Genomic DNA, 24,280 nt, shown 5'->3' with positions numbered 1-24,280 from the left:
TTTTTTCAGTTTATTCACATCCTTTCTGAAATGTGGTGCCCAGAACTGGACACACTGCTCCAGCTGAGGTCTAATCAGTGTGGAACAGAGCAGAAGAATTACTACTTGTGTCTTGATTATAACAGTCCTGCTAATATATCCCAGAACGATGTCCACTTTTTTTGCAACATTGTTACACTGTTGACTCATATTTTTCTTGTGTTCTACTACAGCCCCAAGGTCCCTTTCTGTAGTACTCTTTCCCATGTAGTCATTTCCCATTTTGTATGTGTGCAACTGATTGAGCCTTTCTAAATGGAGTACTTTGCATTTGTTCTTCTTGAATTTCATCCTATTTACTTCAGACCATTTTTTCACTTTGCCCAGATCATACTGAATTTTAATCCTGTCCTCAAAGCACTTGCAACCCTTTGCAGCTTTGATACAATCTGTAAATTATCAGTGTACTTTCTATGCTATTATCTAAATCATTGGTAAAGATATTGAACAAAACTAGACCCAGAACTGATCTTTGGAGACCCTCACTCAATATGCCCTTCCAACTTTACTACAAACCATTGGTAACTACTCTCCTGGAATAATTTTCCAACCAGTTATGCCCTACCTTATAATAGCTCCATCTAGGTTGTAATTCCCTAGTTTGTTTATGATGAGGTCATACAAGATAGTACTAAAAGTCATATTAAAATCAAAATATACAACATCTGCTATTTCCATTCTATCCTAGCCTCTAAGCCTACCTACCCATTGGTCAAAAGAAAATAATTCTGACCCAAAGAACTTAACACATGTTATGTTGTCAAAAAGATGCTTAATAATATTTCTAGTAATCTTTATTCATTTGTATATTTCAGATGAAGCAGATCGGTAATGACGGCTACAACCCCACCTCTGTGGCAGATTGGCTAGACTCCATTGAACTGGGTGACTATACCAAATCCTTTCTGATTAATGGCTATACATCGATGGACCTTGTGAAAAAAATCTGGGACAGCGAATTAATAAATGTAAGTTAATCTATTTGTTGCATGAAAAGCAAATCTGCAATGAACACACTTTTATATACTCTTTATTATGTCCCATTACAAATCAGAGATATTATGAAAGGAAATAGCCATATAAATAAATATTTTATACTGTTCCAATTTCTTAATTATTGTTAAAGATTACTGGTTTTTACTTGACATGATATACCTTTCATTTTCATGTACTTTGTCCTTGTCTTAATTATGTAACTTAAATTAGTATGATATAAACTTTGGCTTCAGGAAGACTAAAACCTTTTTTTAAAAGACTCAGAGGAACAGTTGTGTTAGTCTGTAAGGCTATGTCTACACAACAGCATTATTTCAGAATAACTTTAGTTATTCTGAAATAACATAGTCCGCGTCTACACAACAAGTAGTTATTTCGACATAATGTCAAAATAATGTCGAGCTGGAGGACTTCTTACTCTGACTCCTGTAACCCTCATTTTACGAGGACTAAGGGAAGTCGGAGGAAGAGTGCTCTAACTCGTACTTCCTGCTGTGTAGACAGCACCAAAAGCTGAAATAAGCTACTCAATTGATGTAGCTCAAGTTGCATAGCTTATTTTGGCATTAGCCCTGCTGTGTAGATATGCCCTAACTGTTAAAACAACGAGCAGTACTGTGGCACCTTAGAGATTAATGAATATCACAAGCTTTTGTGGGTAAAAATCCAATACATTTTTTTCCAAAAAGTATATGAAAACAAAGGTTATAACTATAAAACATGTTTTCTCCAGTTTGACTGAGACGAGTATAGCAACAATACTTGCAATGTTTCTTATAATTTATTTTTGACATAAAATGAACCCTAGTTAAAAGAAGCCATGCATGTACTCAAAAAACTATGTTTAAGAAACAAAATATTTTAACTGTTCGCTTTTCATAACTGTGCTTTCTTGTCTCTCAAATAAGATTCATTTGGTGATGCACAAATACATGGAAGCAACTATAAATGTTGTTATATATTGACTGTAGAACAATTCTAATTTTGCACAGTGTTATAATGACTAACTTGATAGCACAGCATAATCGTATATAGCTTCCACAGAGGCTAAGGGATCTGCAACTGAATTGTTGTCTATTTGTAAAAGTTTGATGCTACAACTGATTAAAGCACCCATGCAGACAGCTGAACTGACCTGTAAGGAATTCCCAGGATGGTAAAAACTTCTTATTCCACACACTTGCTGCCCTCTTCACAGAATCAGAAGGTATACTCCATTCCCTTTTGGAGAGGCCATTACATAGTTCTTCTATGCCACATCAAGCTCTAACTACCAGAACAGTCCTTTGGGTGCCATGGGAAGCCAGGCATACATTAATGTAGCTGCTCTAACTTATGCTGGGGAATGACCTAGTGAAGCCCAGTGTTGGGGAAAGGGAAAGCATAAAAATGGTATAAAGCCACCATCCAATATTGCCTGAGCTGCCCAGGGCACAGCTCAGATACAGCCCAGAACAGGGACTTGAAAAAGAATTCATAAAATGAAAGATAAAATATCATTTCATACAATTTCTTCTCCCCACAATGCTCCCATGAAAGCCCCTTTCCATGCATTTATTAACATAAAAATTGATTACTATAAGGACCAATTCTTTCCCAGATGTTACATACATTCATAATGCCCACTGAATTAAATGGATATTATATGCACATACCAGAAGATAGTTTACAGGCCGACATAGAGATCCTATCTTTAAATGTGATTTCTTTTTTAAATAAACTGTGATGACCTGAGGCAGAGTTAGTGAAATAAAATCTGCCTGGAATTCTGGCCAGACACGGGAAATACTTTATTTCAGTAGTTAATACAAATTACCAGCATTAAATTGAACAAGGTAAGGGGTGAAGAACTTTGTTGCACAGGGCTTCCTGTCTATACTACATATTCTAAATTAAAGTGCTCTGAAGACTTTGCCAAAATCAACCTGGCAGCAAATTACTTTTTAGCTCCCCCAAGTGGGTCTTTAAACCTCATTAAAGGCTTTTGGCCTGATTCTGGCTCACTTAGAACAATTCAGATGTGGAGTAACTGCACTGAAGTCAGAGTTGCACTACTGTATAACTAGAGTAGGTCAAATCAGAATAGGGCTCTAGATTTGTTAAAGATTAACATTGTCTCCTTTAAGAATTGCCAATGAGCATCCACCATTTTGTCAGGCCCCTTCCTTGATGCCGACAGTTATAGAATACTTTGAAAAGCAATGACTGTTGTTGCTATACACTGCTTACCCACCGAACTGAACACTGTAAATTAAGTTATACAAGTTCTGTGTTGCTAGCCTTCTGTCATAAGTAGTAGTGACTCAGAAGCTTCATTTCATCCTGCCTCTTCCCCTGAGTGTCTCCCTCCCTGATCCTCCCACTCCCTGCCTGAGCTTCAGCACTGCAAATGAGCTATGTGCAGCGCTCCAGAAACTCTGAGAGGATGAGGATGAGCATGAGACCCAACTTTCCCCCCTGTGTGCCCAAGGGTGGGAGTATCCTGGAAGATTCCCAGACCAAAGATGTTGTCAGACATTGAAGTCCGGACCATAGAGCTCCAACCTGTATTAAGCTTTGACATATTAGAATTCATCCTGTTTTCATAAAACACCTTGCTGTGGTAGCATTTCTACAAAAATCTACATATTCCTTTACCTAGATAACAGACCAGTAAGAGCATGGCCCAGGTCTCAGATACTGTCCAGCATGGCCACTGTGCAGTCCACCTTCAATGCACTGAGGCTCCTAATCAATATGGAGAAATCTACCCTGATTTCTGTACAGAGAATAGAATTTATTGCAGATCTTCTATACTTTAAAAAGGCCAGAGATTTTCCACCACGCCGAGATTCCAAATAATGCAGATAATTGTTCTGAGTATAAAACCACATCCTGTTTCTACTGTACAAAGCTGTGTTAAACTTCCAGCACTTAACAGCATGATCTTACATCTTGCAGCCAGGGCCAGATTAAGCGGGGGGGGAGAGGGGGGGGGGGCTAACAGGGCAGCTGCCTGCTGCGCCAACCTATGGGGGGGCACCTGATTGAAGTGCTAAGTGGCGCTGCATCAGACACCCCCCCATAGCTTGCCGCCTGGGAGCAGAGCCGTGCATGCACTGTGCGCCCAGGGGCATAGCGCCCCATATACGTCAATCAGGTGTCGCGCACCTGGGGTGGGGCCGCGCATGCACCACGCGCCTGCTGCCCAGGGCGCAAGAATGGCTCGGGCCGGCCCTGCTTGCAGCATGCCAGAGTACACTTTGGGGAGCTACAAGGCTGGGTGAATCTGCTTGTATTCACTACAGTATGAAGGTGAATTCCTTAATCTTTTGAAGATTCTCTCTCATGCCCTTGCATCATGGGGTACAATTACTTCAAATAGTCGAATCCTAGAAATCACAGAAAAAAGCACTATTCACTTTTGCTTCATGCTGGCTTCCAACTTCCTTCATGCTGGCTTCCAATTAGCTTCTCTGTATCCTTTTGGGGACCCTGACTCTGGGATTTAGACTCTGTTAGATTCACTTCTCTACACTAGACTCAAGGATTTATTAGTTTCCTAACTCTCCTCCTTTGTGAATTTCTCCGAATGGTGAGATAGGAAAGAGCTCACAATTGATTCATCTTGTCAGATAAATTTCAGTTCTCCTTGCCCTGAAAATGGAGTTTTCAGTGTTTGTGCTCTTATCTCCCAGATTTCCTAGTCCATGTGCAAGGTGAATTTCTATATCCAGATATAGGTTCACTTTATCTATCTTGGGTGGATGTTTAGACTTTAGCCCGGCTCTCTGAAAAAGGTTAAGGACATTCTTCTGTAATCACCTAATTTGTCTAAAATGATGACCTATGTTTTCAATGCTTTTCCATGTAATTAATAACATAATGTCTTTGCTCTTGATCAGTGTCTTTTATTCTGAACTACTGATTCTCCCTGAAGAAATCTCATTCATCTTTCATCTAGATTTGTTTATCTAGCAGCTACAGCAGCAGTATCCCTACAGTACAAGAATCTTCTATTTTCATACATTCTAAAAGATTGCATATGTGGATAATTAATCTTTATCTTATGGTGCATAATCATTTAGCTTCAAGTGTTCTTAAATTTAATTCTTATCAGACTTGCATCTCCAGAGTTTAAGCCAATGGGGAGTGTTTATACTGTTTCTTCCAAATTGCAGGATAGGTTTATATTATTTCTACAAAGTGGGTATGAGAAATTCAGCCATTTTTGTCAGATTAACCTTTCATGAACATCAGCAAGGTGTTACTTTAAAGATGCATTTAGGGTGAGAATGTATTTTTATCATTTTTCTTGAATTCAACTACTAATCTCCCATTCTTCTTCCTAGAATCACAAAGCGTGCCTGGGAAAGCCAGACTGCACAAGTTAAATTTTAAGAATTGTAGGCTACCATTAGCAAAATTTGAACAAGACCAAACCTTTTCAAAAACCTTTTCAGATCTTTTTTAAAAATCTGTGCATGTTTTTGAGGAGAATTCAAGGAAGAAAATAATTTTTGTTCAGATATTTCAATATAGATCACAATCTACAGAGATTTTCACAATGAAGCTTTCTCTGCATTCAGAATTGCTATGAGTAGGTAGGTATCCTACTCAGCCAGGGACAAGCAAAATATGGTATGTGGGCTACATCCAGCCTATGGGAGCTTCCTGGCTGCTCTCCCCCATCCCCACACACTGTTCAGAGCAGTTCCCTGAATGTTGCAAGCCTGTGGGGATGGGAAAGAGGCTTCACACATTGCCAGCTTCCCTACTCCCAGCAAAATCTTGCAGCTCCTATTGGTCAGTTTCTGGCCAATGGGAGTTGCCTGCTGGCAGTACAGGCAGCACAGGAAGTACCCCTCACTACTCTGGGCTCACAGCATTCAGAACCAGCGGGGCTGCTGGCTAGGAGTTGCCCAGGTAAGCTTCTCTGGGTATGTTAGTTCGAACTAACTTTCATAGGCGCCACACTAGCGCTCCGTTAGTTCAAATTTAATTCGAATTAATGGAGCACTTAGTTCGAACTAGTTAATCCTCATTCCACGAGGATTAAGCCTAGTTCGAATTTACTAGTTCGAATTAAGGGCTGTGTAGACCCTTAATTCGAACTAGCGGGAGGCTAGCCCTCCCCAGGTTTCCCTGGTGGCCACTCTGGCCAACACCAGGGAAACTCGTCTGCCCCCCTCCCGGCCCCAGACTCCTTAAAGGGGCATGGGCTGGCTACGGTGCCCATGCCAGGTGCAAGCCTGCCAGCACCCAGCTAGCAGACCCTGCACCTGGCACGGCTCGAGCCACCCACCCGATGCCCCCCAGCCCTCCCCCTCTTCCCAGGACCAGGCTGGCGGCTCCCGGGAGCTTGCCCGGGACCGCAAGAGGCGGGCACCCGCCTGGGCTAGTGCGGACATCGTGGACCTCGTCCACGACCTCTGCACTAGGCACAGGAAGGTGGCCGGCTAGGGCAGGAGAGCTGCCAGCCTGGCCACCCAGGAGCAGGTGTGCATGAAAATCAAGGGGGTCCAGCGAGACCCCCGACCCTGAGCCCTGAGCTTACAATGGCCGTCCTGGGTCAGACCAAAGGTCCATCTAGCCCAGTAGCCTGTCTGCCGACAGCGGCCAACCCTAGGGACCCTGGAGGGGATGGACCGAAGACATTGACCAAGCCATTTGTCTCGTGCCATCCCTCTCCAGCCTTCCACAAACCTTGGCCAGGGACACCACTCTTACCCCCTGGCTAATAGCACTCTATGGACCCAACCTCCATGACTTGATCTCACTTCCCTTTAAACTCTGTTCTAGTTCTAGCCTTCACAGCCTCCTGCAGCAAGGAGTTCCACAGGTTGACTCTTTGCTTTGTGAAGAACAACTTTCTGTTATTAGTTTGAAGCCTGCTACCCATTCCTTTCCTTTGGTGTCCTCTAGTCCTTCTTTATGGGAACTAATGAAGAACTTTTCTGTATGCACCCTCTCCACCCAACTCCTGCTTTTAGAGACCTCTATCCTGTCCCCCCTCCGTCTCCTCTTTTCTAAGCTGAGAAGTCCCAGTCTCTTTAGCCTCTCTTCATATGGGACCTGTTCCCAACCCCTGATCATTGTAGTTGCTCTCCCCTCTCCCAGCCTCTCTCTTCCCCTCTCCCATCTCCTTTTCCCAGTCTCCCCCAGTTTTGTTCAATAAAGACAGATTCCATTTTTGAACACAATTGTCCTTTATTTTGTACATCAAGAAAAGGGGCTAGGGAAGGGTAAGTGGAAGGAGGTGAGGGAGGAATGGGGTACACGCCCCCAATGGGGAGGACTGGGCTGGCTCTGCGGGCTTTTGGGGTGGAACCTCTCCTGCAGCCCCCTGATTGCCTCCTTTCCCCAGATGGCAGCCTGCGGCAAGTGCAGCCGGTCTGATGGCCGAGTGCTGTGATGTGCCCAGTGTGGGTACTCCGGGCACTCCAAGCCAGGACTGCTTTGCAAGCGGGGCATCCCTGAGAACTGTCTGTCCGGGGGGGGAGGAGGGTCAGGACCCTTTAAGCGCAGCCCTCGGCTAGCCTGAGACAGCATCTCCATGCTCTAAGTCCTCCTCTGATGCCCTGCCGGCACTGTTTCCGGCCATCCTTAAGCCTGGTTCAGGGTCCACTCTGTGGACATGCTAGTTCGAATTAGCAAAGTGCTAATTCGAACTAGTTTTTTAGTCTAGATCCGTTAGTTCGAATTAGCTTAGTTCGAATTAACGTTGTAGTGTAGACGTACCCTCCCAGCCAGAGCCCGCCTCTGGCACCCCAGCCCCTTCCTTCTTGTCCCCCTCTTGCACCCCTAACCCATGTAACCCAAACTCTTTGAATCCCTTCTCCTTCACCCATACCCCTCCCAGATCCTGCACCCTCTCTTACATCCATTCTTCAGGTCACAAACCCTTCACAGATCTTGCACCGCAATCCTCTACCCCCAGTCACAAACCAAATTCCCGCACCCCTTCCTGCACTCCTGTCCTAGGTCACAACCCTTTCCCAGACCCTGCATCCTCTACTACACCACTCCTCTAGGTCACAACTCCCCCCACCCTCCAGATTCCACACTCTCTTGCATCCCAGCTCTTTACTCTAAGCTCCCTTCTGCACCCAACCTCTATCCCAACCCCCACACCTCCTCCATTAATATCATGGAAGAGTGTGGCCCTTGACCACTTACTAGATTCTTGGGGTGGCTCCCATCAAAAATTCTTGCCCACTCCTGCACTAAGCCATGCCAGTCTATTCCAAAAGAGCAGAGGCGAGTTCCATGGCTTGATTGAAAAACGCAAACCATATACTGGTGAAATGTATACAGCTGCTATATGGAGTCCTGTCCACATGGTCATTCAGTTTTGATCTTTCTTTTCTGGGCCTAGATTAGATGTTTTTTCCTCTTAAGAGAGCATTCCATCAATCTCCATTCAATTAAGAATTCCTGAGTTCTTCTGTGGCTATTATTACTGCTTAATCTCCCAAGAGTCCCATCTTCAGAGGCAATTCTGGAAGGAAAATGAAAGGTTTTTTTTTTTTTTTACCAGTTACTTACCAGCAACTGGCATTCACAGACAATATTACCTCCTGTGCTATATTTCAAAATAGTTAAAAAGAACTGAGTATGTTTGCAGATTCAGCCCTTTAGACTCTCTCCGAACATCATTTCTGACTGAAAAGGTTGCAATTGCTTTTCAAATGATTCTAGGACTTTTGGTGCTGAGACGTGCTTCCAAGATTGTGGGTCATGTATAGGTAATACCCTCTGGGAACTCAAGATATTGGTAGGTAACTTTCCTGTTAAAAATGACTAGAGTGTCATGAAAATTCTTTTTCAGACAATGTAAGAGCCCAGGGAATTTGGTCTTTTTTTCCGTGGCACTCCTTCCAGATACTCTAGTTTCTGTAGGCTTTTGTTCTGACAATGTGCATGCTGGTGCCTTACTCAAATTAGCCAAAGTTGGGCACCGTGAATATGGACCTATAACAAATATATGTAATTAAAAATAAATAGATATCAGAACTGGATTAGTGATAGGACTGTATTTTAACTTTAGAAGAGGAACTCATTTTGATGTCCCTGGCTGGGAATTCTGCTCTGACATAAATTTTGCATTGTGATCATGTGGAAACATACATTTTTGCTTTTTAAGAAAGTATGGTTCTCTGCTTACATTTTATGCATTTGGAACCTGATTGAAAGCCCACTAAAATCAATACAAATCTTTCCCCTTACTTCATTGGCACTTCACTGGCCTTTCCTGAAGGGTTGTGCATATGAACATGATATAATACTCTTAGGCTTTAAATAATCGCGGCTTCATTTAAATTTAAATGGCTGCCGCGCTGAGCCAACAAACAGCTGATCAGCTGTTTGTCAGTTCAGCGTGCTAGTCTGGACACTCCGGGTCGACATCAAAGCCTTTGTCGACCACCCCGTTATTCCTCGTGGGATGAGGTTTACCGGGCAGTCAACAAAGGGCTTTGATGTCCACCGCAGAGCGTCCAGACTAGCCCGCTGAGCCGACAAACAGCTAATCAGCTGTTTGTCGGCTCAGCGCGGCAGCCATTTAAATTCAAATGAAGCTGAGATTATTTAAATCATCTCTTCATTTCCCTTTGTCCAATAAATAAATCTACATGGCTCCATCGATGGAGCCATGTAGTGTAGACATACCCCTCGTGATTGTTTTTTTCTATAAGTCATGCTTTTGACATGCAGATATTTTGTGGGATGTACATTTCCCACAGGGTTTTTACTCAATGGAATGTACCAGTTTTACACTCCAGTAAATGATGGTGGATGGCCCAGTGCAAGTGTAAAATAAAGTGCAGAAGGCACAGAGAATCCATTCACACTCATCCCTGCATAAGTTCTTTCAGAATGAACCACAAGACTTTTTAAAAGATTTTCATTAACATTTTGTTTTAGATGGTATTCGTTTCTACTAATCTCAGTTTGAATGCCACTGGCCTAATAATGTGTGGGGCAGAGCCAGTGTAGTACCACTGAGGGAGAGGATGCTGGGTCCCATCAGAGGTTAGACTTGGAAGTGACATTTCCCATCTCTTACTCACACACTTCTGGCTCTGACTCTCCTACCAGCAGGTTTCTTCTCATTAAAACCCAGATCTATTGCCTGCTCCCCCAAGTGTCTTGGATTTAGAAGAAGATCACATAAACACGGCCACTTTTCAGTCAACAGTTTAGCATGTTTTAAATAGCAGAGCATAATCCATATTGTAAATAATGTTTTGCAAATTTTTCCAGTAGCAAGCATTTCAGAAGACACTTCATTTATTTTGTACTTTTCTAAATTAAAGAAGTCTATTAAAGGTCCAAAAAATAATCTATTTTCAGTACTTTGCAATTGTGATTTGTGATTTTCAAAAATTTGCAAACAACTCATTTTGTTCAGCTGTTTCAGTGTAGTCTGTATATTGGACTCTTGGTTTCACCCCGCTGTGCAAGATCTTCACAGATTACATCCACCATTAAATGACTGAATCTGACTATCATTATGTGCAGATGTGTTTGATAGTTATATTAGAAACCAGATATTTCTTGCCTATCTAGTTATTACGGGACTCTAAAGATTTCTAGCAAGCAGCTTGAATTACAGTTCTTTCAGGTGCTAGTTATGTAATATAGAGAGAGAGATGATTAGCATACTTAAGAAATTCCTTCTGATTACATTTTGAGATGTTTTATATTTAAGTAATCCCATATATCCTGGTGTTGATATATATGTAAATAGCTTCAGATTTGAACGAATGCATTCATGTATGTGTATATGAATTATTTGGAGGAATATGGGGGAAAGCTTTAAAATTCCTTCAAATACATGTTCCCAGCTTGTCTGTTTGCAAACACCTGCTATGTAGTATACATTTTAGGACCAAATACCTACAGTTAGGCAATTTTTTGTGGATGTTTGACAATAGGATGGTTACTCATACACATAAAATATGACATTTGCAATCACATTTTCACAACACTGCAAAAGAACTGAATGACTGTTATCAAGAAAAAAATATGCCTAGATGAGGCTAAGCTATATATATGGACTTACTCTCTAGCTCCTGGTAGCAATACAATTCTATTGCATATATTAAATTAATTTGGTACAAGTTGGTATAACTGTAAATCCAAATGACAACTCTTAGCTGACTAGTTCTCTTTGGAATAGTATTGATAATACGAAGTGTTCAATAAGCAAATTGTATAAAAACTATAATTTGTTTCCCCATGCAAATATGGTTATGTGTTCAACATGTCCAGAATATGTACTGCAACCCTCAAAGATTTTTTGTATTGTACTGAGTAGCTTTTTGGTTTATTTTTTATTTGGTTTGCAGTGGGGGCGGGGGGAGAGTGTTGTGCAAGGATGGATATGCTCAGTGACTGTAGTCATATAGGTCAATTTCTTCTATTGGATCTTGCCTTTGGTCATGGAAAAAGATTCCTTCTGGTATCCTTTTTTCCCCACTTTGAATAATGGTAATGGCCTTATCAGTCACTAAGTTATTGAACATCTGTGGTTGTTGATGATTTTTCAAAAGCTACTGTTACTCTTTTAATATTGCTGTTTTCTGCCAGATGTCCTACTGGAAGTTTACAGTACTCGATATTCTGCAGCCATGTGTCTAATGTGGCAACAAGTTATTTCCCTGCCTTTGGATTCTCTGCTAAGGTTATTCTTTTTTTTACGAGCATCCTGAACTGGCATTATCTCCTGCAGATTGGGATAGCCTCACCTGTTGTCTGGCCTGATGCACAAACTGTTTATTCTGCTCTTGATGGTAATACAAAACACTTTTTAAATATATCAGCAACTTTAGCCTATGCTGTTTCTAAGTGAAAGTTAGGACACTGTGCAAGCCCTGGCAATTTTTCCAAGTTTTCCCCTTCACTGCCATTTCCTCCCACTTCATCTTAGATCTCAGCAAGACTCAGATTCAGGGGAAAGTGGGTGGAAAAATATGAAGTAGTTTGTTCAGTTTTACAATATACATAGGAGGAGAACAGAAGGTAGGGAACATTTCTTCTGTGGATCTCATCAAAATTATAAATAGTTTGCTGATGAAATAGTGAATTTATCCTCATCTATCTTGTGCAGTTCTTCACAAACTAATTAATGAGTCATGTGTAAATGTAACAATCAGTTTACCCCTATTTTTAATATTCTTTAGAGTTTGTCAATTTAAGAAAAATGGTTCACTCTTTCTGATGTTACAAATAACATGACCATTGAAGCACATTTGATTTAGCAAATCTTGGAATTTAACATTTTGTTTCTTTAGATAAGTTTACAATTTCCCTGCAAAATTTTTAAATTTAAGATATTCAGTAACATCAAGGTGAATCTTATAACAATGTGTCCTATTTCTCTCCTGATAAACTAATGTTTGTTTTTACACTAGGACTGCAGGGGTTTTTTCCTCTCTTTTTCCTTGACATATCTGAAAATCAAATACTGAAACTGCTGATTGGCAGCAATTTTAAGCACTAATAATCAAAGCTGAGCAATGTTAGTATCGAGTATGTTTTACTTGCAGGAAGATTTTCTTATAATGGAACACAGTGCAGCACAAATGAGTCATTTATTATGTAAGACATGGCTTTTTTTATGATTATAGAGATTTTCTCTGTTTGTTAAAGCAGAGGGTGCCCTCCTGGAAATATCATAATGAAGTCTTCCATCATACAGGAAGAAAATAGCCTGCCATATCACCTAATCAGCTTTATTAAATCTCAGTTTTTTCCTTCTGAAGTTTCAGTATAGTATTTCTATTCTAGGAAGCACAAGAGCAGGATAATAAACTCAAGAGCAACCTTAGCATTCCCACTGCCCTTAAGCAAGTAGAAAATGACCGAGCCCCCTATCCCCTTCATAGCCTGCAGTAGCACAGACAATAAACAAATAAAATAGTTACTAAATATTTTGTTGCCATAGGCAACTGTTTGTTCTACCTACAGTATGTTTGAACAACCCTGAATAAAGTAACTGTACTTTACTTTCTCATCCCTTTGGTATCAGTGAACATACACCACAAATACAGTAAAATGGGGCATGCAGTCAAAAGATGTGTCCCCGTTCAGCTGTCTTAATTCATGTTATTTAAGACATTTAAGTACCAGAATAGCCTCATGAGAGATACATCTCCTTTTGGTCAGGTCCCAGCAAACATGCAATCTTATAACAGTTTCCTAGAAATAAATTATGTAATAGAATAGTGTTTCTCAAACTGCTCTCCATGGACTCCTGGGAATCCATGCAGGTACTCCAAGGGGTCCATCAGCCCCACTGATCAGTTTGTCCCCTCCCATCCAGTGTCTCCAACTCAGGGGAACAGCTGTTATGCAACATGAAGGAGGTACTAAGAGAGGGGGACAAGAGTGAGGACAGGGCATGCTCAGGACAAGAAAAGGAGGAAGAATGGAGCAAGGGCAGGAAGAGACAGGGTAGGAGTGGGTCCTTGGGGTGCAGTGAGAGTAGGGACTGAGGCTGGGTAGGAGACGCCCTTGAAGGCCCACAAAAAGAATAAAATCAAAATGGAGGCATTTGGGGTGCTAACATTTGAGAACCATTTAACAAAAGACACTCCCTCTAAATTCTCTGAACAGTGATTATTTAACTTTTATCTGTGTGCTCAAAAGTTCCTTAAAGTCAGATACTGTTTAAGCTAATTTTGATGGAATAAATTGTTTCTTTCAGTCTGAGGTTGCTACTCCAAAAGCCTGCCTCCCATAGTTCTGGCTGCAGGTATTTAAAATTGATTAGAGACTATCTGAAGACTGAATTTGAAGTCCATTGTAGGTTATATCAGCACAAATATACTGGCACTAAAGTTCTGAGCACATTTATACAATGTTGTAAACCAATTTTGATGCCTTTGTGTGAGAGAAACTTGGTCAGCTGTAGAGGCCACAAGGAAGAACCCACAATTGATAGGAAAATAAAACCTCCCGAGTTTACAATGCATCCTTTGCTTTTACTGGACATTGCCAATTTTCAGACAGTGCTCTCTTGGAAGAGCTCTCTCAGGGAAAATTAATTCCTTTCAAAAATATTGTTTTTAATTCAGGTTCTTCTGTTCCTTCTTAGTTTTGAGAGATCTTTACTGTGGGTCTCAGAACATCTAATATACACACAGAACCACGTGTTTCTCCATCCCTCTCCTCGTTGTATGTGTTGCTGCCAAGGCTTTTTTCCTTTTCAGTTGTCATAGTAGCAGGGGGGTTGATAGAATTGCCGGGCCCATAGGCAAGGTGGCAGGGGCAGCTTCATGCTGCTGGAAGGGACAAGGCTTCAGGCACAAGGGTCAGGGCTTGTGGCAGCCAGCTTTCAGCCCCACCTGGATTGCACCGTCCCCACCCCATCAGCCTTCCGTGCCTCCTGAAGTGCTCCACATGGGGCTTAAGCAACAGTCTAAAGGCTTGAGGCCTCCAGCCCTGGCACTGCTGTACTAGTGGCAGCAGCAGCCAGGAGTCCTGAGGCCCTTTGAATCACCAGGCCCCAGAGCAGTTTCCCCTCTATGTCCCCACCCAGGCAGCAACACAATATTCCTAACTCCCACCTCACCTCCCTGCTCTGTCACCTGCCAGGAACTGCAGACCACTACCCTGACTCCCCAACCTGCTGGCTATTTGGGTTTCACCAACTGCTGTGTGGGGAGCCCAGTTATGAAATAACTGAGTTATGGCTGGACTCTCGCTCCTGTGGAGGAGGATGTGAGATCCTGAGCTTTCCCAGTTGCCTTTCCTTGCTTCTCCCCAGACAGATTTAGTCATGAAGAATGGAAATAACAAAGAACTTGGCAACCGTCATTGTCACAGAGATGGTGAGGAAAGAACAGATTTTAGAGACATTGTTAGCATAGGGGAGGGAAGCATTTTGGAAATATCAACAGTGTGTAACAAGGAGAAGCAGAAGCTGTTTGCATTTTAGCTGGAAAAGGCCTACCTGTGACTCACTATTAACCCACAGACATCTACCCTTCCCCACCTCTAATATCATTAACTCACAGGCATTCGCCTTCCTTCCCTCCCCCCCTGCATCCCCCTTCTGTTCTGAAATGTGATTTGTCCTTTTCATATGTGTTCACTTTTTTTTAATTGTATCCTTTGGTATATATGGCTGTGACTATTTTCTTCCACTATTTGATCTGAGGAAGTGGGTCTAGCCCACGAAAGCTCATCATCTAATAAACCATCTTGTTAGTCTTTAAAGTGCTACATAGTCCTGTATTTTGTTTTAGCTACACCAGACTAACACGGCTACATTTCTATCACTATTCTAAGACAGGAAGTTTCTGTCACTTTCCACAGGAAACTATTCTATATTCTAATAGACTTCACTGCTGGAAACCCTTTGATATTCTGCATTTTCTTTTATTAATTTTATTCCATTACCTCTAGTTATACCTTCTTCTGCAACTCCAAATAATAAATCTTCAGTCCTATCATCTACACCATTTAAATATTTATAAGAAGTTGTTATTGTTCCCTTCCCTTAGTAGTCACAAGGTAATGAAACTATTTATACTTAGCTCTTTTGATCTTTTCTTATCTCCATTTCACTAGCCTCCGGATTTTGACTTTTATTTTTAAGTTTTTTGTTCTAAACATTATTCTCAAACTTAAATAAAAAAGCTAAAAGACTGGTTTCTTCACCATCAATATTTGGGCTTAATTCCTTTATTGTATAATTTAGACAGGAACTTAGGAAAGTGGGGGTAGAAGAGGGGCAGGTGACAGACTTAGCCAGGCCCTGAGCAATGGGGTGGGTGCTTGGTTCTGGCCCCCAGAAGCAGAGGCCTCTGTTTGGAGGGTGGGTTTAGGGACTAGCCTCTCCTAACCAGCTCGCAGTACAGTCTAGATCATGCTACCCAGGATTCCAGCAGTGATTTAAAGGGCCAAGGCATCTGGCCTCAGCTACTGCTGTGCAAGCAGTGGTAGCCCAGAGCTCCAGGCCCTTTTAAATCACTGGACCTTAGGGCAACTATCCCCTTCGCCCCCTCCCCCTGTTGGAGGCACTGGGTATATGTGTGTGTATGTCCACTAATACACAGAACAGTACTCACATAAGGAGGTGCAGTATGCCTGGTTTAGATCTGCTTTGCTTAGTTTGTTAAAAGAACATAAAAGAGCGTTCCACTTTGTCATGAAAAATAGTGCCAATATGGTTCTAAGCATTGGGAAAATCATGAACAATGTTAAATCCATAGCTGTTCAGGATCAGGAAGAAATAATAAACATTTTGATTTGCAAACCTAGCAAATGGTACAAATACTGAAAAATGTAGTCAGAGTTTTATCTCATTTATTCTGTTGTAAATCCATTGATAGCAGAGTTACTCTGGATTAGCAACATTATAATAAAAATAATCTAGCAAGTAGTACTCATATTTCTGTTCCCCGTAGTGATTATTCCTAGTAAAAAAAGAAAGACTAATGACATATCCATTCTCCTAACTGCTATTTTTATTATACATACAGGAATCAGCCCAAGGTTTTGGCCATCCTGCTTTCCTCAGGGGTTACACATCCAAGATGCTACACTACTATTTAAAACAACATCTGATTCAAAACTAAACATCAGGGGTAGAAGCAGCTGAGCTGCCTCACAGCTGATCGGCCAGCTACATCATCAAAGAGGATCCCCCCTCATCACCCCCTCTTCATGCGTAAGCCATCTGACGAAACAAAATGCATTCATCACAATAACTACTGAAAATACTTGTCCTTCCAATAATCAACAAAGGAATCCATATACTGTACAGAAATAGAGCAAGATTTATGAAAAACTATATAAGTGAATAAAGTGAATTAAATATTCATGTTCCCCAACCCAGGATGTTTCTACGATGTTTTCAATAAACATAACTAAACACAAATCAGTTTGTGCTTCCTGTCTTATGAGTTCAACATCTGGAAGACCTATTTTAACAATAGCTTTGATGCAGTACCTGAGGAAGATTGGATGGCAAAACTCTGGGCCGATTCCTAAATGTACACCATAAAAAAGCAATTAGAGAATGGATATGCATGTGGGGTTTTTTTGTCTGAACTAAGAACAATGTGCTAGGGAGTGTAATGAATTTAAATATTGTGGAATATATTCTCTTTCTTCTTACTTAATTCAATTAACACTGGGCTGTGCAGTGGATCTTGGACAGGATCACATAGTTTAATGGTTTATGTAGACACCATTAACCTATATCATCTGGTTTGATATGTGCTTTTGTTTTTGTTGGTTTGTGGCTCCCTGGAAAGTGAAAATACAAAATGTGAATTGGGTAGAGAAATAAGATTGAGGAATTGAATGTAATGTTAAATATGCTCATCATTTTGTCAAGATTTTTAAAATACAAGATGGTTTTCATATCAGGCTTGCCTTTCCACCCACCTAAATTAGGTTTGTGTTATAGTAACTCAATTTCCTTCAGTGGAGTAACTCCCAATTGACACCAGTGTAGGTAAGAAGAGAATTGTAACCATGGTGTGTATATATCCACTGCATCTTTGGAATAAATGTTACTAAGATCTAATATCCTCCAATGCTTAAGAGGAGAAACTCACACCTGAACAAAAATGAATAAACCAACTGTAGCTGACCTATAACGAAAGTTGCACAAACATTCTTTATACCTTGCAAAAGTTACATCTGCATATCAACCAATAAATCCTTTTCATTTCTTAAATAAATGTAAGTTATATTCCTGAAATGTGTATTACACCATCTAAAAGGCTGTATTTATTTCTTACTTTAGTCTTTGGTACTATTGGCCTCAACCAGACACTAATTGAAATACAGAATACCTTATTAATATCTAATTATTGCTTTCCCATTAAGTAAATGTTACAAATTACCTTTTAAATCCCATCCAAATAGATGTAAATATTTGTAAATAAAGTATTAGACATGTTCAGTGTGTATTGTATGTGCCAAATGTGATCAGCTTCATGTTAACCAAACTCCCCAATACTTGTCATGTTACTGTCAGAAGATAATATGATGCAGGTACCTCATAACAACTGTATGTTTTAAACATAGTAAATGTAGTCAGATATTGAAATATGTTTTATTATGGAGTGCTTCATAGTTAGGGAATACCTGGCCCTGGGAAGAACATAGGTATAGTGGTAATTTAGCACTGGGACTTGCACCAGGCAGGCCTTCATATACCCACTGCCCTGGTAATGTCTAGTGCTCAGGCTACGATTACACTGAGGCAGTTTTTCAGAAGAGGAAATGCAAATGGAGTGCTCATTTGCAAATCTCGCTCTCTCATTTGCATATTCTCTTCCAATCCTTTTTGAAGAAGCAGTTTTTGCTATAAAACGCCCCGTGTAGATGGGGCCATATGTGGGAAAACCCCCATTTTGTGCAAGATCCCTTATTCCTCAAAAAATGAGGTTTACAGGATCTTGCTCAAAACAGGGGTTTTACGACAAATGGCCCCATCTACACAGGCCTTTTTATCACAAAAACCTCTTCCGCAAAAAGGATTGGAAGAGAATATGCAAATGAGAGTGCAAGATTTGCAAATGAGAGCTCCATTTGCATTTCCTCTTCCGAAAAACTGCTGCAGTTTTAGACGTAGCCTTAAGTGAACTGTTCAGGAGTCTACTTACATATTCAAGTGTCATCTGAATTGGAGTCATTCATTCCTCATCCGCACTGCATGGATACGTCTAGACTACAAGCCTCTTTTGAAAGAAAGCATCTACACAGCAACCACTTATTTAAAAAAAGTGAGCTGCTTTTTCGAAAGAGAGAACCCAGGAAGTCTGGATGCTCACTTTCAAAAAAGCCCTGTTTGCATTCAAGAACGCCTTTTTTTGAAAGAGCACTTCCTTGTAAAATGAGGTTTACCGCGGTCGAAAAAACCGCCGCGTTCTTTCGATTTAATTTCAAAAGAACGTGGTGGAAGTCTAGATGCAGAGGAAGTTTTTCTGAAAAAAGGCCACTTTTTTTTGAAAAAAAGACCTGTAGTCTAGACACACCCTATGACATGACTAGGATGAAAGAGAAGAGAATAAGGAGAAAGGATGGCTGTTGGGTGGGTTAGTGGACTATGTGATCATAATGTAAAACAAAGGTCAGGGTCAAATGTAAAAGGTGATGGAAGTGCTTGCTGTTAGGTTTGCTAAAATATCACAACAGGAAAGAATAAAAATAGGCAAGGAACTAACAGAGGGAAAGGGGTTATCTAAAAGAAAAAATAGATGATGGTTTATTTAATAAACTAAAATACTGAAGCTGTGTAGTAGCAGTTAGTTGTGAAGTTCTATAATATGCAAGATTATTTTCATATCTCCATCTTCTTTTGGTCTGTAAATTGCGTAGTTTGCAAGGTCTTTGGGGCAGGGAACTATCTTTGTGTATTTCTTGAAAGCCTTTGCCCAAAACCATAGGCTGAACTGTTGATAATTAATCAATGTTTATATAACATCAAAACGGAGTTCTGGAGAAAACTGGAAGGACCCAGACCATGTTTCAAAGAGTCTACCATCAGACAATACAAAACACAGGACCTCATTACAAATAATGTGGCTTGCGTGAAGAGTTCACTGGAGAGTAGACCAATGCAGAAAGGATGGTTTCAAGAAATGGATTTTAAGGTGTTATGCTGGAGTGGTGCATTAATGTAATTTGCTTTTTCACTGCAACATTTATGAATATTCTTTGGAACTCTGATAAAGAGCAAAAGGGCAACTATCTGCCTCCATCACTGCATTTTTTCAGACCTTCCATTTGCATACAGATGTTGTTCCCATTTCATTTGAGTGCACTCCTCTTACTCTTATGAAGCAAGGTGCTAACGGCATATCAGAAGGGATTTCAGGGTTAGTGCTGCCCATTCCCTATATTTTCACAAATAAGCCATGTTTATCACTCTTTTTTATATCTCTCGTGTATGTATTTTATTCTGTAATTTTATACTGTAATTTTATTCACAGTTCAGTATAAACCAATGGATTGGTGGACACTTTTATTTTGATTTGGTACTTGCTTATTTGGTTTGACTGTTCCATGTAAAAATTTACAAGACAATAAATATACAGTAGCACCTCAGAGTTATGACTAACTCAGGAATGGAGATTGTTTGAATTCTGAAATGTTTGTAACCCTGAAAAAACATTGTGATTATTCTTTCAAAAGTGTGCAGCTGTGCATTGACTTAATACAGCTTTGAAACTTTATTATGCAGATGAAAGATGAAATGAAAATGAAAAAGCACAAAAACAGTTTTCTTACCATGTCAAATCTTTTTTAACTTTTCCCTCATTTTAATAGTTTACATTTAACACAAGACTGTATTGAATTTGCGTGGGTTTTTTTGTTTTGTTTTGTTTTGTTTTGTTTTGTTTTGTTTTTTGGGCTCTGCTGCTGCCTGATTGCATACTTCTGGTTTCAAATGAGATGTGTGGTTGACAAGTCAGTTTGTAACTCTGGTGTTCATAACTCAGAGGTTCTACTGTATGTCAAGACCAGAGAATAGAAACTTCTAGCAGCATGAGGTCAAGGTGAGATAATATGTCATCAGAATCACCATCTATATCATTCTCATCATTTCATACCTCCCATAATAAAAAAAAATCTGTGTATGATTTTACTGGTTATTTAAAAGAAAATAGAAAGTATAAAATATAACCCCCATTTAGCTGCCAATAAGTGTGTTTGGATGGATGATTATACGAAGGACAAAATACCTCTAGGTGAGAATGCCAGTACTGTTTATTTAAAAAAATATTCTGATACATTCTAGTCACTAGATTCTAGTGCCTGGAATAGGCAAGTGTTATTAATGGTACCTGGTCAGTCTCCTGCACATGAAACTAACCTGATAACTATAATTTAGTATATTTTATCTGTTGGAAAGGGTAGTTGGCTCCTCAAAATCTTAGAAGAACATTGTTCAGAAACAATTCTGTTTATACATCATTTTGGTCCCCCGATCTCTCCTCCTTTTTTTAATCTGTAGAGATGTTTTTCATTAAAAGGGGCTTTTGTTGCACCAAAGTTCATCTGCTGCTACTGTTTGCTTTTCCCTTGAATTCTTAATCTTGTTTTGGTGACATAATTCTAAAAGCAGCTGACTGTTGCTCATAAACAAATTCTGGTAAATGTGACAGGAGACATACAGAGGGCTTGGGAAATTTTTTTATATGGATCAATGACTTTAGTGAAGCTGTGCCTATCTAAGACAGCTGTCAGTTTGGCTTGTGTATATGTATATGTAGTGTGTGTTTCTAATTTATCTACTTGTATGGTTCATCATTACATATATTATTTGTTGTGAGACACTCAAGAAAGTTTAAAATGTATGAACTATTTATTGCAGTAAGGCAGGCTGAGGAGTATAGAAGTGTAAGAGCTACATACAAATTAAATAACATGAAAGGGGGCATTACACTATCACTAAACAAGGTGATATAATTTAAACCAAACTATCTGATCTGCTTTTTGTGTTATCTTGCTCACTTCCTCCCTCCCCTACCCTCTCAAGTTGAATACTTCTCAGTTTCCTGCTTTTAAACAGTATTGAAAGCAATAGTACCCTAAATTGAATAGACCCCTGCATAGATACAAAATTTGTATCTGCATTCACATATTTATCTGCTAAATGAGCCTCGAATATCTGCATTGCCATCTGCAGATATGGATACTCAGATATAAAGCAGATATCCACAAATGTGCAGAGCTCTAAAAATCAGGAACAAAACCATTCTCATGACCTACTCACAACTAGGAAGTTCACTTTTTTTTTATTAAACAAGTATCTAAGATGTTTAATAAATGTTTCAGCTTCTAAAATATGTGTAACTGACCATTCCCAGAAGTCCTCCAGACAGTATTCTATGCCAAATCCATATTTATTCCAACTGATGCCCAAATGGGGCAGTGTTTGGGCAAAGTGCACCATTAAGATTATCCATGCACTAAAGTAAAAAAGGCCAATTCAGGTTAAAATATATTCCAATCATTAGGTGAAATAACTGAAGTGTAGTAATGCAGAGCCACTAGACAGATGGAAGGCTTCATGTTTTTCACAGACACAGCTGTTAATGTAAAAATCTCAATGCAAACATTAACATTCAAGCACATCGTGGAGAATATGGAACACTTCCCAGATGATTTTACTTCTATTTATAAAAAAAATTGGCTTGAGAGACAGATGATCTTTCTCCCAAAGATGTCATGCTTTTGGACGTGAAAGTTCAACCCTCTTTCAGAAGTTTTGGAAGTTAAGAAGCACATTTTGGCATGAACCAACTTGGAAATATATCTTACACAGGAAGATCACCTCTTCAAATTTCAAGCATTTTGAATAAGCAAATTATTAGTGTTTTCTTTAAGCTAGCTGTAAACACAAGTTGGTTAAATTAAGCCCTGGCATAGGTGAATCTTATGAAATAAATGGAATTGCATTTGCTTTCTGAGGGCATGTTTACATTGGGAAATTATTTCAAAATAACTTCCCTTATTTTGAAATAACAAGGCGAGCATCCACACTACCAAGCCTGTTATTTTAAAATAATGTGCTTGTTTTTTCAAAATAATAACTCCTGCTTGTGAAGAGGAATAAATTTATTTCAAAATAGCTATTTCAGGAGTTATTATTTTGAAATAACTTATTTTGAAATAACCTGGTATTGTAGACATAGCCATAGGGCTACATGTGGTTCCATGAAAGAAAACAGAAATTATTTATCCAAAATGTAAGAAGCTGAAATTGTTATGGCTGTAATATACCGCAGAATATAGCACATCAGTTAGAGAAGTGAAAAGCATTGTTATACATCTGCTTTTTAGCCCTGCCATGCTGTACAGTGTGGGCTCGTCTACACTGGCCCCTTTTCCGGAAGGGGCATGTTAATTTCACCTATCGTAGTAGGGAAATGCACGGGGGATTTAAATATCCCCCGCGGCATTTAAATAAAAATGTCCGCCGCTTTTTTCCGGCTTTTAAAAAAGCCGGAAAAGAGCGTCTACACTGGCCCCGATCCTCCGGAAAAAGCGCCCTTTTCCGGAGGCTCTTATTCCTACTTTGAAGTAGACTTTGAAGTAGGAATAAGAGCCTCCGGAAAAGGGCGCTTTTTCCGGAGGATCGGGGCCAGTGTAGACGCTCTTTTCCGGCTTTTTTAAAAGCCGGAAAAAAGCGGCGGACATTTTTATTTAAATGCCGCGCGGGATATTTAAATCCCCCGTGCATTTCCCTACTACGACTCATGAAATTTACATGCCCCTTCCGGAAAAGGGGCCAGTGTAGACGTAGCCTGTTTGTTTTCATGGCATGTGTAGCAAAAAATGCAGCAACCACTACTACTTGCTTTTGGACCCTCGCCTTTTAGTGATGGTAATGATGATTTCAGAGTGTCCAGCCCTGGAAATAATTGGTAGTTAGTCTTATTTTGTCTAAATGTTATATTTTGGAGGAGAAAACCATTGGATAATACCATATGGAACAAACTTTCACACGAGCTGTTGTGTTGTGCTTGCCTTGTATTGCAAACATTTTCTGTCAAATCCCATATTACTTACTTGGACAAAATTCATGTTTGGTACCTGACTTTCAGCAGTACTAAGAAGCTATGGCTCCTATGGACTTCAACTGAAGATGTGGGTGCTCAGCAACTCTGAAAATCAGGCCTTCTGAATTTTGCCTAAAGGAGGATGGAAAGCTGAACCATGCTGCACTACTTATAATAAGTTCAAAGGATGTTCTTTATAGATTTAATTGCAGTATAATCAATGTCCATTCATTGATTGGCAGCAGGAATAAACCTTATACCCTAACAGACACTGACAATATAGACCCAGGTGTGCTGGCTATCTTCAGTTAACTATGTTCTTTAGTTTTGCAGGTATTGAAAACTTTCATACCAGCGGAGCCATATCGTGAGCAGAGCTGGGGAAAAAAAATTGGCTACAACTGTTTTTGTCAGCATGGAAACATTTTTCAAATTCATGGTTTTTTTTTTCCAAACTGTTGATGTAAAAAAAATCCAAAATGTTGAAACATTCCATTTTAACATTTTTAAATGATTTTTTTAAAATTTCAGTTTGAAATTACTTTTTGTTGACATTTCTTTCAATTTTATTTTTAAAATGTCAAAAATGTTTTTAAAAAAATCTCAAAATGATACATTTTGTTAAGAGAGCATCAAATTTTTCATTCGACCCAAAAAACTTTTTTTATCTTTTCACCAAATTTTGATGTGCTCAACCCCCAAATTATTTTTGAATAGCCAGCAAATTG

At 39.9% G+C, this 24,280-nt stretch overlaps 1 protein-coding gene across 8 annotated transcripts in view; it reads left to right on the top strand.

The window, feature by feature from the left end:
* The window catches only part of ANKS1B (ankyrin repeat and sterile alpha motif domain containing 1B), an 821,971-nt gene that overhangs the window by 562,951 nt on the left and 234,740 nt on the right, over positions 1 to 24,280 (top strand). For all 8 annotated transcript variants that reach the window (XM_075933985.2, XM_075933942.2, XM_075933974.2 and 5 more), the window contains one exon: positions 855 to 1,007. In XM_075933985.2, the coding sequence (XP_075790100.2) occupies positions 855 to 1,007 (153 nt within the window). The remainder of the gene's footprint in view (positions 1 to 854; positions 1,008 to 24,280) is intronic.

Source organism: Pelodiscus sinensis, chromosome 1, assembly GCF_052426305.1.
Source record: "Pelodiscus sinensis isolate ZL-2025 chromosome 1, ASM5242630v1, whole genome shotgun sequence".
In the NCBI taxonomy this organism is placed as follows: Eukaryota; Metazoa; Chordata; order Testudines; family Trionychidae; genus Pelodiscus; species Pelodiscus sinensis.
This window is presented reverse-complemented; position numbering and strand designations above follow the sequence as displayed.